Raw genomic sequence first — 14,745 nt, forward strand, 5'->3', positions numbered from 1 at the left:
TTCTCTTCTATCTTTCCAATGGCTTTGTCGAGTAGCTCATACCATTCATCAATTGTTTCAGCTTTATCAATTTCTTCAAATATGGGATTTCTGTGCTTAGTGAAAGTCCTATAAACTAAAAAAAAAAAAATCTCAGCAATTTTTTTTTTTTTTTCCTGCTTTTTCTAATAATTCTTCATCAACATGTAGATCGTCTACCTCAGGCTCGGGCTCTTCTATTAATTCAGCAATTCGTTCCGTTTCTTTCTCGTCTTCCAGTTCTTCGCTGTTATCCGAATAACTTTCTGTTCAATCTTCCATGTTTTCACCCTTGAACTTGAAAGGTTTCTGTGGTTTTCAGTTTCATCGTGGATGACATTTTCCTTTTCAGTTTCAACTTTTGTTGTATAATCCACACTTTCTTTTTCATCTCCCAGTTCAACAGTATCTATGCTGTCCTTATTGTACTTTTTGTTTCTGTTATCATCCAGAATTTCTTTTTCAGTAAATTGTAATAGTTCACTGTTATCTGCAAGTTTATTTTCAGTTTCAAGATCTGCAGCTTCTGTGTGATTTACATTTTCATTTTCAGTTACTAAGTCAGCTTTCATACTTTCCTTATGGATTATTAAGTCATTCTTTTTATCATCTACTTTTTCCTTCTTGTTTCCAATTTCAGCAATATATTCTTTCTCTTCTATGTTCTCATAATCAAGATTTACTTGAGTTTTATTGTCATCTGCAATTATTTCTTTTTCAGCTGCAGTTTCAGCATCATCTGTATTTTCTGTTTTGGTTATTGGCTTCACTTGAGTTTCACTTTCATTGACAGTTTCTTTTTCAACTGGGATTTCAGTCTCACCCATAAATTCGTTTTTACTTTCAGGTGGAATAATTTCTACATCTGTTATTTTGCTGTCAATTAACTTTTCCTCTTTGAGTTCATCTTCTGTTTCTACCCTCTTAGTTTCTCCTGTTATAATTTCTTCCTTCTGTGCTTCCTGTTCAACAATTTTATCTTCTATCATTTCTGTTTTCTCCATTTCTGTAAAGGCAGTTCATTACAACTTCCACAGAATTTTTTAACATCTTGCTTAATAGTAGGCCAAAAGAATGAGTACTTGATTCGTTGAATTGTCTTTTTCTCACCGAGGTGGCCGGCAAGAGGGATTTCATGTGCCATTCTTAGGACTTCCCTTCTTTTTTCTAAAGGTAACACAACTTGCTTAATATTTTCACCACAGATATATTCGGAATGAAGTAATATGCCATCATCGAAAGTATATGAATTTTGATTTTTATTTGCCCATTCAAAGCATTTTTTCAGAGTTTCGTCTTGTTCTTGATGTGTCTTGAATTCTAGTCTTTACTCTATTCGTTGTTTTCCCAGACTCTATGTTTTCTTGGGAAAGCTGATTAACAACAGCCAAATTTGTAGTATTTTCTTCAACTGGTAACGGTTTATCATCTGTCTCTTTGTACTCTAAGGGGGATGCATCCCAATAACGATCACAGTTAAACAGTTCGATATTCCCACAGAGTGTTTCATAAGCTGAAGAACTCAATAGCAAATCGGTAACTAGCTTTTTTGAAACAGCACATGTAATGGACACTCTACCGTGAAAATCATCGTAATTTTCATCTGGAAAATCTTTAGTGGAGTAATTTCGTTTTCACCAAAAGCAGAAGATATCTCTATTTTACTTTCTCCTTCGCAAGGTATGTTGTCAACCAATTTCTCACGGACTACTGAGATTTGTGCTCCCGTGTCAACGATTCCATTTAAAATAATATCTCCACATTTAACTTTGACAAGTTTTAATTCATCTATGTTTCTAGACACGTCCACTGATTTTGAGACAGGAATAGAGATCTTGGCAGTTAGCACTTCTGTTTTTTTTTTTTTTTTTTTTTTTTTTTTTTTTTTTCTGTAAGGGGTGCTTGTGTTTGTATTAAGTTGTTTTGTGCTCTTGCAGAAGCACTTCTTGGTATCCGATTTTTGGTACATAACTTAGATGTATGACCTTCTTTTCCACAATTATAGCAAGTTAGTTTGAAACTAGGCTTTCGTGGTTCGTCACTCTTACGGGATGGGTACACTTTTGGCGTGTTTTCAGCGGACAGCGATTTATTTCTGAAAGCTCTTTCTGGAAGTGGAGAACGAGGTTGCCATTTTTTATTAGTTCTGTCTGCTGATGGATTACCACCAGTCCGTTTTGAGATATTACGAACACTGTCATATTCGTCAAGTTTATCAGCTAATTTGGTTGGAGAAACGAACTTCGCCCAGTCGTCAAGAAGATGGTCTCTTACTTCATAGGGTACTCTTTTCTTAATTTGGTCAGTAATAATCAAGTCTTTTAACGCGGCAAAATTTGTGATTTCAAGACCATTGATCCATTCTTCAAAATAACTTGTAATTTCGTAGCAAAAATCTCTCCATGATTTTTCAGCACTCTTTTGGTGCATCACAAATTTTTTTCTAAAGCTTTCAGGATTTAATTTAAATCTCTTCAATAAAATGGCCTTAATGTACTCATAATCTTCAAAATTTTCTTCAGATTCCCTACTAATTAATTGAATGATTTCAGATGGCATTAAAGTCAATAAACATGAAACCCAATCTTTAGGATCAATCTTTGTCCTTTTAGCTTGTCTTTCGAATAAGGATAAATAAATCACAATATCATCGTGTCTTAAATTGAATTTGGGAATAAGCTTAATTAAATCAAAATTATGATGCCCATTTTCATTTGTTGGTGGAGTTTGTGTTAGTCGAACACGAGATTCAATTTCGAGTTTCCTCAATTCAAACTCCATTTGCTCTCTTTTCTGCTGTGCTTCTAATTCTTCTTTTTCCTTTCTTCGCTGTTCCTCAATCTCTTCTTTTTCCTTTCTTCGCTGTTCCTCAATCTCTTCTTTCTCCTTTCTTCGCTGTTCTTTCCTCTCTTCTTCTGTTTCTTTTCCTCTCTTCAATAATCGTTAAAAACACTTCTTTAGCAAATGCTTCATCATATGTATCACTTTGAATTATTTCATTTTTTATCGCCACGATTTTCATACTTGGATCTACTTGAATTTCTAATTCAGCAGCTAAAACTAGCAAATCCTCTTTTTTTCCCACGTCCCATAAAAGCCATGTCTCGATTTTATTCAGCCAATAGACTCTTAGTTTTTTAAAAAAAAAAAATTTTTTTTTTCTCTTTTATTTTCTATTTAAATATAATTCACAATGAATTTAATTTTATTCGGCACGAAAATCAATCAGTGGAATCAATACTTAATGTGTTGTTCACTTACTCTGGCGAGTCAAACGAAATTACATTTGAACACTGGCGTATTCATTACTTTGACAAGTAAATAAACTAATATTCCATGACGGAAACAATAATTAACTTTTCATAATCTTAATTAATTATTTTATGTTAACAAGGTAAATTGAGCTCTCACCTGAGTTATTTTGGTTCGTAATTATATGCGGGGAAATCCCGATCCTACCGGCTGCACCAGTAAAGATCCTTTCCTTATTTCAATATAATGAATATTGAATCTTGTAGGAAGAATAAAGCTAATTTTTCAGAATAAACAAAATACTTTTATTTAAATTTTAAAACAGAACCAAAAAAAAAAAATAAATAAATAAATACTGCAGCTCTAAACTATCAAAATTTTAAACTCTTAACTACTGCAGTTAAAACTCTTACAACTATTAAAATATTCAAAATCCTAAACACTCTAAACAAAATATATAAATAAAAATCTTTCGAATCCTCTTCTTGTTGCCACACCGTAAAATGCAAGTTATTGTCCTATTATTTATATTTCACGTTCTCTTTAAGTCACGATCTTCACAAGTCATGATCTTTACAAGTCACGATCTTTACAAGTCCCCCCACAAGAAGCACATTCGTCACTGTAGAGACAATGTTGCTCAGAGTTCATTGAGAGAGAAAGAGTTAACAGCTAACCTTGACAAAGCATCAGCATTCCCATGTGAACTTCCTTTGCGGTATGTCACAGTCATGTTATACCGTTGTAACGCTAAGGCCCAACGAGACAGTTTAGCACCATGAGGGGCGCTTTGGGTCAAGTAGGTGAGGGGATTGTGATCAGACACAATCTGCACTTTGGCACCGAAAATCCATGTGTCAAATTTTTTAAGGCTTCGATGACACAAAATGCTTCTCGTTCGATGGTTGACCATCGTTCTTGACAGGGCGTTAATTTCTTGCTGAAAAATGCTATGGGCATTTCTTTTGTAAATGGTTTATCTTCATTATCATTCTCACCTATGGTAGGCAATCCTAGTAGCTGTTGTTCCTTATCATCTTTCTTCTCTTCTATCTTTCCAATGGCTTTGTCGAGTAGCTCATACCATTCATCAATTGTTTCAGCTTTATCAATTTCTTCAAATATGGGATTTCTGTGCTTAGTGAAAGTCCTATAAACTAAAAAAAAAAAAATCTCAGCAATTTTTTTTTTTTTTTCCTGCTTTTTCTAATAATTCTTCATCAACATGTAGATCGTCTACCTCAGGCTCGGGCTCTTCTATTAATTCAGCAATTCGTTCCGTTTCTTTCTCGTCTTCCAGTTCTTCGCTGTTATCCGAATAACTTTCTGTTCAATCTTCCATGTTTTCACCCTTGAACTTGAAAGGTTTCTGTGGTTTTCAGTTTCATCGTGGATGACATTTTCCTTTTCAGTTTCAACTTTTGTTGTATAATCCACACTTTCTTTTTCATCTCCCAGTTCAACAGTATCTATGCTGTCCTTATTGTACTTTTTGTTTCTGTTATCATCCAGAATTTCTTTTTCAGTAAATTGTAATAGTTCACTGTTATCTGCAAGTTTATTTTCAGTTTCAAGATCTGCAGCTTCTGTGTGATTTACATTTTCATTTTCAGTTACTAAGTCAGCTTTCATACTTTCCTTATGGATTATTAAGTCATTCTTTTTATCATCTACTTTTTCCTTCTTGTTTCCAATTTCAGCAATATATTCTTTCTCTTCTATGTTCTCATAATCAAGATTTACTTGAGTTTTATTGTCATCTGCAATTATTTCTTTTTCAGCTGCAGTTTCAGCATCATCTGTATTTTCTGTTTTGGTTATTGGCTTCACTTGAGTTTCACTTTCATTGACAGTTTCTTTTTCAACTGGGATTTCAGTCTCACCCATAAATTCGTTTTTACTTTCAGGTGGAATAATTTCTACATCTGTTATTTTGCTGTCAATTAACTTTTCCTCTTTGAGTTCATCTTCTGTTTCTACCCTCTTAGTTTCTCCTGTTATAATTTCTTCCTTCTGTGCTTCCTGTTCAACAATTTTATCTTCTATCATTTCTGTTTTCTCCATTTCTGTAAAGGCAGTTCATTACAACTTCCACAGAATTTTTTAACATCTTGCTTAATAGTAGGCCAAAAGAATGAGTACTTGATTCGTTGAATTGTCTTTTTCTCACCGAGGTGGCCGGCAAGAGGGATTTCATGTGCCATTCTTAGGACTTCCCTTCTTTTTTCTAAAGGTAACACAACTTGCTTAATATTTTCACCACAGATATATTCGGAATGAAGTAATATGCCATCATCGAAAGTATATGAATTTTGATTTTTATTTGCCCATTCAAAGCATTTTTTCAGAGTTTCGTCTTGTTCTTGATGTGTCTTGAATTCTAGTCTTTACTCTATTCGTTGTTTTCCCAGACTCTATGTTTTCTTGGGAAAGCTGATTAACAACAGCCAAATTTGTAGTATTTTCTTCAACTGGTAACGGTTTATCATCTGTCTCTTTGTACTCTAAGGGGGATGCATCCCAATAACGATCACAGTTAAACAGTTCGATATTCCCACAGAGTGTTTCATAAGCTGAAGAACTCAATAGCAAATCGGTAACTAGCTTTTTTGAAACAGCACATGTAATGGACACTCTACCGTGAAAATCATCGTAATTTTCATCTGGAAAATCTTTAGTGGAGTAATTTCGTTTTCACCAAAAGCAGAAGATATCTCTATTTTACTTTCTCCTTCGCAAGGTATGTTGTCAACCAATTTCTCACGGACTACTGAGATTTGTGCTCCCGTGTCAACGATTCCATTTAAAATAATATCTCCACATTTAACTTTGACAAGTTTTAATTCATCTATGTTTCTAGACACGTCCACTGATTTTGAGACAGGAATAGAGATCTTGGCAGTTAGCACTTCTGTTTTTTTTTTTTTTTTTTTCTTTTTTTTTTTTCTGTAAGGGGTGCTTGTGTTTGTATTAAGTTGTTTTGTGCTCTTGCAGAAGCACTTCTTGGTATCCGATTTTTGGTACATAACTTAGATGTATGACCTTCTTTTCCACAATTATAGCAAGTTAGTTTGAAACTAGGCTTTCGTGGTTCGTCACTCTTACGGGATGGGTACACTTTTGGCGTGTTTTCAGCGGACAGCGATTTATTTCTGAAAGCTCTTTCTGGAAGTGGAGAACGAGGTTGCCATTTTTTATTAGTTCTGTCTGCTGATGGATTACCACCAGTCCGTTTTGAGATATTACGAACACTGTCATATTCGTCAAGTTTATCAGCTAATTTGGTTGGAGAAACGAACTTCGCCCAGTCGTCAAGAAGATGGTCTCTTACTTCATAGGGTACTCTTTTCTTAATTTGGTCAGTAATAATCAAGTCTTTTAACGCGGCAAAATTTGTGATTTCAAGACCATTGATCCATTCTTCAAAATAACTTGTAATTTCGTAGCAAAAATCTCTCCATGATTTTTCAGCACTCTTTTGGTCCATCACAAATTTTTTTCTAAAGCTTTCAGGATTTAATTTAAATCTCTTCAATAAAATGGCCTTAATGTACTCATAATCTTCAAAATTTTCTTCAGATTCCCTACTAATTAATTGAATGATTTCAGATGGCATTAAAGTCAATAAACATGAAACCCAATCTTTAGGATCAATCTTTGTCCTTTTAGCTTGTCTTTCAAATAAGGATAAATAAATCACAATATCATCGTGTCTTAAATTGAATTTGGGAATAAGCTTAATTAAATCAAAATTATGATGCCCATTTTCATTTGTTGGTGGAGTTTGTGTTAGTCGAACACGAGATTCAATTTCGAGTTTCCTCAATTCAAACTCCATTTGCTCTCTTTTCTGCTGTGCTTCTAATTCTTCTTTTTCCTTTCTTCGCTGTTCCTCAATCTCTTCTTTTTCCTTTCTTCGCTGTTCCTCAATCTCTTCTTTCTCCTTTCTTCGCTGTTCTTTCCTCTCTTCTTCTGTTTCTTTTCCTCTCTTCAATAATCGTTAAAAACACTTCTTTAGCAAATGCTTCATCATATGTATCACTTTGAATTATTTCATTTTTTATCGCCACGATTTTCATACTTGGATCTACTTGAATTTCTAATTCAGCAGCTAAAACTAGCAAATCCTCTTTTTTTCCCACGTCCCATAAAAGCCATGTCTCGATTTTATTCAGCCAATAGACTCTTAGTTTTTAAAAAAAAAAAAATTTTTTTTTTCTCTTTTATTTTCTATTTAAATATAATTCACAATGAATTTAACTTTATTCGGCGCGAAAATCAATCAGTGGAATCAATACTTAATGTGTTGTTCACTTACTCTGGCGAGTCAAACGAAATTACATTTGAACACTGGCGTATTCATTACTTTGACAAGTAAATAAACTAATATTCCATGACGGAAACAATAATTAACTTTTCATAATCTTAATTAATTATTTTACGTTAACAAGGTAAATTGAGCTCTCACCTGAGTTATTTTGGTTCGTAATTATATGCGGGGAAATCCTGATCCTACCGGCTGCACCAGTAAAGATCCTTTCCTTATTTCAATATAATGAATATTGAATCTTGTAGGAAGAATAAAGCTAATTTTTCAGAATAAACAAAATACTTTTATTTAAATTTTAAAACAGAACCAAAAAAAATAAATAAATAAATAAATACTGCAGCTCTAAACTATCAAAATTTTAAACTCTTAACTACTGCAGTTAAAACTCTTACAACTATTAAAATATTCAAAATCCTAAACACTCTAAACAAAATATATAAATAAAAATCTTTCGAATCCTCTTCTTGTTGCCACACCGTAAAATGCAAGTTATTGTCCTATTATTTATATTTCACGTTCTCTTTAAGTCACGATCTTCACAAGTCACGATCTTTACAAAGGGGTACCTTAAAGTCTACTCTACCCTTAAATTGTAATTTTTTGAAACTGCTTTTCATTAAATTCTGTACTTTAATTAAATAGACTTCATAATTGGAAGTATATGCCTAGAATATGTAGTTAAGGAAATGAAAATCTGTAACTGCTTTTATCATCATATCATTCACAAAATTTCTTGTAAAAATAAATAAAATAAATATTTTTTACAGAAAAAACTTTTATTCTTCACAAAAAAGGAATAGTTGAATATTTTATCTGTATTTATGTTTTTTATGTATTTTTAAAGTGTTTCTAAAGTAGTTTTGACTTTTTTATAGAATAAAGGCTATGCAATAGGAAATACCCCTGAACTTGCTCGAGCTCATAATAGTCATGCTAAGTAAGTGCTGCTGTAATCTTATAATTATCTTAATATATTAAATATTTTAGTTTTATTTTTAGCAATCCATCACTTTCCAAGATACCACAGATAAGTGGGTGAAAACATGTATTACTATATGGCTTGCAGTTTTTTTTTATGTGTATATTGGTTACTTTAATATGAATTGCAATATTTATTTCTAAAAAAATAAAATTCTTCTAAGCGTACTAAATAGTGATCACCTCTTGTAATTTCAAAGTGAGTCTTGCACGTTAAGTTCTTAAAAAAAAAAAAAAAAAAAAAAATGCATATATGCAAAAGCGAAATTTCTGAAATCCATTTCTAAAAATCTTAGTGAATTCAAAATCAAAGTGAATGCCTTAAATCAGGGTCCAAAAAAAATTTTTTTTGTTTTATTTATTTATATTCATGTTTATTTAAAATTATTGTGAAATTTTTCCTGTAGAGAAGGGGTATTTTATAGTAGTGATTTAAAGTTAAAAAGAATCTTCAAGACTTAACTTAGACTGACTTAAATTTTTTTTTCCTTGGAAGTGATTTAAATTTGTCTAACTAATGTTACTAAAATTTCCTCCTGTTACATTTGGATCAGGTCTAAAGCACTGTATCTGTAGTCAGATACTATTTAGCAAAGCAATATATAAACTAATTCTAAAAATTTAAATAAAACTGTGGAAAAAATGTTGTGGTGGTTAGCAATAAATGTGCAATGCAGCAATTTTGAAATTATTTATAGATGAGTTTGGTTAGTTACTTTAGAAGACACAAGTTTCATGTTTTTCATTTAAAGATAATTTAGTGAGCCCTTTCTCAACTTTACTGAAAGTACACTACTTCTTCACTTCCTTTCTCAACTTCTAAGTGGACAAGTTCTAAGAAACTAAAATATCTAATAATTTCAAACAGAATAACAAAAATTAAAATCATATATTTAAAATAGCATTAGTTTATATAATATCAAAATTTTTACAATTGTGTGCCTTCATTGTTAACTGCAATTTAAATATCTTTATTCTTCATATTAGATTTGTCTGTGCTTTGAGTAATTTCATGTAGTTATTTTAAGGCTCTTATAAGGGAGACTAATTACAAGTTCTGTTCTACAACATATCCTGATCATTATTTCTGTTACTTGCCTAATTTTAAAGTTAATTTGTTAAGAATCAGTATTATAGTCCCCATGTCCAATAAAAATAAAGTTAGAGATATAATAGAATGCTGTTAGGTCATGTTACATAATTTTATAGAACAAAAATGACTTGTACTAAGTGCTGATTTCATTTATTTTTTACTATTAAAAATTTTTCATTTTATTGTTTTATACATTTTACTCAAACAGGTATTTTGTATAAAAGAATAAAAGGTATTTAAATAATATTTCATGTATATTTTATTTTTCCAGCAACTTTGTACGAGTTCCTTGTGTCTATCAAATTTTTTTCTTCCCTGTCTTAAATCCAAAAGGCCTGAGCATTGTTGGTTTGAATTTTGACTTCTTAGTAACGACTGTGATCTATGCTTTTCCTTTCACTTTTAACTTAACTGTCCTTTTTCTTTATAAATTAAATCTAGATATTTTAGCTGAAATACTGATCCTGATATGTATTTTCTCACAGAAGACATTTTATGATCATATTATTTAAGTAAAATTATTTAATCAAATTTAGGCCAGAGCCTAGACATCTGCACGAGAAATCTCATGTCATTTCAACAGGACGCACAGTTGAAGCTTTCCATTTTGTCAGTTATGTTCCTATTGGTGGCCGATTATTTGAATTGGATGGTCTAAAACCTTATCCTATTGATCATGGTACAAATTTTTTCATTTTTTTGAAGTCTTATGATTACTAGAATAATATTCTAATCATAGTTTGAAGTAAATGACAATGTATTTAAAAAAATCTGGGAAATCAGAGCAGAAGAATATATGACGAAGAAACTTCATACATCATTCTTACATGATTTTTGATTATTACAAGAAGTGTTTATTTTTTAATTTTAGTCTTTACAGTATGGTTCAAGTGAAAGATTATCTAAAATGATCAGAGCTTCTATATATTATATCTTTCAATTCTATGTTATGATTATTTAAGTTATAGGTTCATTTTATAAGCACCAAGAACAATTATTAAAATGTCATAATGAGATTCGAATGTCTAGTATCCGGAATGACCTAAAATCAGGACCTCAAAGCCACCACCAACTTTTTTTTTTTGGGGGGGGGGAGGTTCTATATGCATGTGCATTTAATTCCCCCCCTAGCAAACTTCTTAATTTATGGCAACATATTCTCCTTTCCCTTTTTACATTTATTTCCTACTTTAAATTAATTTTAACAAAGTGCATAAACCACATTAGCTGTTATTATCGCTTTCAACAAGTATGCCAATTTTCAAAATGTGCCAGTATATAAATTCACATATATCTTCAGAAATTTTGAATAAAACGCTGTAATTTTTTGCAGGTATGCTTAGAAATACATCTACTTTAAGATGATGGTAAAAATTTTACAGGTTATAATTCTAAATTTTTTTCAAAAATTTTATAAAATTATTTTAAAATACAAATTTTAAAAATAAATAATAAAAAATTGGTGAATTGCATTTGGAATGAATCTAAATTTCAAACTGTGAAAGAAAAAATCAAGTAAATGTAATAAAAAAAAGATATTAATAAATATGTACCAAATTGAATTAACATTGAGGAGCTAAAATTTTGAGAGCTCATTTTTTAAAAACTACTAGTGGGATTTTTATGAAGCTGGCAGTTTGGCATAATTTGAGTTGTAGAATTGAAATATGGAAAAAAAGTCATTTCAGAAAAAATCCGATTTTGTGTCAGAATACCTATATTAGAGCAATGGTATATAAAAATGTAATATATATCCTAAGTCGTGTTTTTGAGACATGAAAAATGCAATTTGAATTTTTTCAATCGACCCGGTAGAATGGGAGATATAGAACTGTCCCCCCCTTTTTTTTGTGCAGGGAATTTATAGTATTAAACTTTTAATGAACAACAAAATCCAGCATTAGTTTTGAAAGTTAAGTGGAATATTCCTTTTCAGCTGCAGAAGTGAAAATTGGCATCCAAGAAGCAGTTCAGGCTTCATTTTTCTTTCCAATTAGCTAGCTTCAGTACTTTAATTAATTAATTATTTTGAATGATTTGAATTAATGGAAGCTGCTTGGTTGTGTGAGAAGCTGTTATATATCAGCTGTTGTATATTTTTTCAACCAAATTGAAGCTTAGAAAAATTTTATTCATTAGCAGTATAACATTTTTTTATGTCACTTGTGTTATCAAATATATACAAAAACATTCAAAAATTGAAAATGTTCATTAAATATAATGTAAATAAAACAGGATGTTATTTTAACAGAATTTGCAAATTCCTTATAATCTTAATCAATTAATTATCCTAATTTTTAAGAAATTGTTAGATTGGTATTTATTTTAAAGATGAAAGCAATAGTATGGAAGATTATAAAATCTAAACATAATAGAAGTTCTAATTTATTAGGAGTTAGCTCAGATGTATAAACTTGTAATGAAAGTAAAAAAGTAGATTCTGTTGATGAAAAGTTTTTAAATTTCTTCAAGCTGCTGAATTTATATTTAAATTTTAGAACTATCCTGTCCTCTTTTGATTGTTTCTGTTATTGATTCATATATCTTAGTCTACTGTTAAGAAAATAATTGAAAAAAGATTCAGTTTTCCTGAACAGCTAACAATAGAATTAATAGAACTTGCAAAGAAGTGAATGACGAAAGAAGTAAAGAGTATCTATGATTTTTGAAAAAGGGGGAATAGAGGTAGCCTTAACATGGAAAACATAAAACAGGACATTTACACCTTTGAAAGCAACACAGAAAGATAAAATATCTATGCATGCAAGTATCAGATGCATATTAGAGTACAATAAATGAATTGATAAAGTTTAAAATTTGACTTCTACTATATTTTCTGCTCTGTTAATTCCCACTATATTTTTTATAATGTCATAAAAATTATCTTTGCTTTTTTGTTGTAATTTCATGTTTGAAATCTTAAGTTCAGAAGAGAATATTTCTTTTTTTCTCTCTTTAATTATGTCCTTAGTTTCATACATTATTATCTAGTTCAGTTGTAAGAAATTTTATTTATTAGTTCTTTTTTGTTCTGGAAAAAAAAAAAAAAAAAGTTGTTGGTAGATCTTTGTGTCTTATATTGCTAGTCAAGGATTAAATAAATCCGTAGAAGCGTTTTATAGTTTAACTAATTTTCATCAGTAATAATGTGGTTTCTCCTTTTTATTTTTGCTTTAATATAATTAAAATTACCTTTTCTCATACAATCTGTTATTTTATGTTTAATGTAATTTTCCCCCTTGATAGTTAAATTAAGCTCTGCAATCACCAAATTTAAAGTAAGTAATCAGTTTAGGAATGTTCTTCAATAATTTTGTTATGCTCAAAACTAATGGATGTTACTGTTGTTTGAATTCATTACATATATAAAAGTGTGGAATTTGTTTTACATATATAATATATAATGTTCTTCAGTACTTTTGTTCTGTGCAAAACGAATAGAAATTGACATTGTTTGAGACCAATTCATTACTTCTGACATTTAATTTAGATTTACATTGTGAACATAAAAGTGTGGAATTAGTTTATGTAATATATATATCTATAAAACCCCCTGGGGTGTATACACTGGCTTGGTATCATCATGACAGTAGCACTCTGGGGGAAAAGTATTTTGAGCTTGGCGGTTCCAGAACCCAAGAGAGGATCGTTTATACGGTCGGACCAAGGGGGATTGTGTAAGTCCTCGAACTGGATGGCTCTGGTAGCTTAGCCAGTCTGAGTTTTCCGGGTAATGTCCCCTGGTGACGGGCAGCCACATAGTACTGGCGGGGGCATTATCAACGACCAGTCTGATTGCCAAGCGGACAAAATGGTGTCCGTAGTGAGCCCCCCTTTGTGTGGTCTGTGAGACCCGTAAGTGCCTGGTGGTCCTGTTCAGCCTTGAGGGAAAAGAGAGAATTCAGATTAATAAATCTGATTGGAGGATTTGAGGCACATGCTGTGTAGTCTTTGTTTTAATTTTCTCAAGGAGGTCTCAGCAGATATGACCAGCCCTCGTGCCTAATACAGAGTTGGTTCACGGGTATCGTCCTAGTTGCATTAAGTTTGCAGAAAGTCATGGCTAAATCTTGATTGGTTGATATATATATAATAGTTTTTCATGTCCTTTCCTAAATATATGTATATATAATTACAAAACAATTCTTTTGAAAACAAAACACAAACATTTTCATGCAGCTATATATCATTTATATATATATATATAAAATAGTTTTTCATATCCTTTCCTAGGACACTCACACACACACACATATATAGATATATATATCTAGGAAAGGATATGAAAAACTATTGCAGATTGAAACTAAGTCGTATTAAATCTTGAAAAGACATAAAATATTAATAAACTAGTAGTGAAACTTAAAAGTTTAAAATTTGTATGAGTATTTATCAAATACATGACTTTCAAAATAAGATAAAAGAAAAAATAGTCTACATAAAAATAAAGTAGAACATTACATACAAGGTACGAAAATTATTGCCAATTTCCAGGAAGAAAACTGATTTTTCAAAGGGAATTAGCTCTCCCCCTAAAAATCCACAATAATTTGGGAATGATCATATTTCGTCTTCTTTCTATGTTTGAATGAATTTATTGCCAACTGTGAAAATTAAAAAATAAAATTTATACTAATAAGATTTAAATTAATAAATTTCAGACCAAATGTAATTCCCTGATACAATCAAAAAGGATTATTTACAAAAATATTGTTAAAGAACTCGTGGGGAATATAGTTAGTTAATTAGTTATTACACTATATGTTGGTAATGCTTACAAACAAATACAAGACTACAATTAGAACTATTAAATAATAAAAGGGCTTACATACATGCATATGGAACAAAATAGGCTAAAAATTATACTTAAAATCCTAATGTACAGTTCCTAGGTAATAAGTTTGCATATATTGTTGAACTGAAAAGGAACTTCATTGATACCGATGCTTGAGGAATGTTAAAGTTTATTATAAAAGATGTGGGAGAGAGTGTTAAAAACTATCTTACATAGAAAGCAATGTCGAGAGCTTAATTCAAAAGAAGTCTGTTGGTTGGCTGTTGACAGGAAAATCAA

At 31.0% G+C, this 14,745-nt stretch overlaps 1 protein-coding gene across 2 annotated transcripts in view; it reads left to right on the plus strand.

Annotated features, from left to right (window-relative positions):
* caly (ubiquitin carboxyl-terminal hydrolase calypso) overlaps nt 1–14,745 on the plus strand; it is a 90,333-nt gene that overhangs the window by 48,949 nt on the left and 26,639 nt on the right. For both annotated transcript variants that reach the window (XM_085823228.1, XM_085823229.1), the window contains 2 exons: nt 8,476–8,537; nt 10,208–10,350. In XM_085823228.1, the coding sequence (XP_085679354.1) occupies nt 8,476–8,537; nt 10,208–10,350 (205 nt within the window). The remainder of the gene's footprint in view (nt 1–8,475; nt 8,538–10,207; nt 10,351–14,745) is intronic.

This window comes from Stegodyphus dumicola, chromosome 9 (assembly GCF_044657685.1).
Source record: "Stegodyphus dumicola isolate Sdum_Otavi_A_Nest chromosome 9, ASM4465768v1".
In the NCBI taxonomy this organism is placed as follows: domain Eukaryota; kingdom Metazoa; phylum Arthropoda; class Arachnida; order Araneae; family Eresidae; genus Stegodyphus; species Stegodyphus dumicola.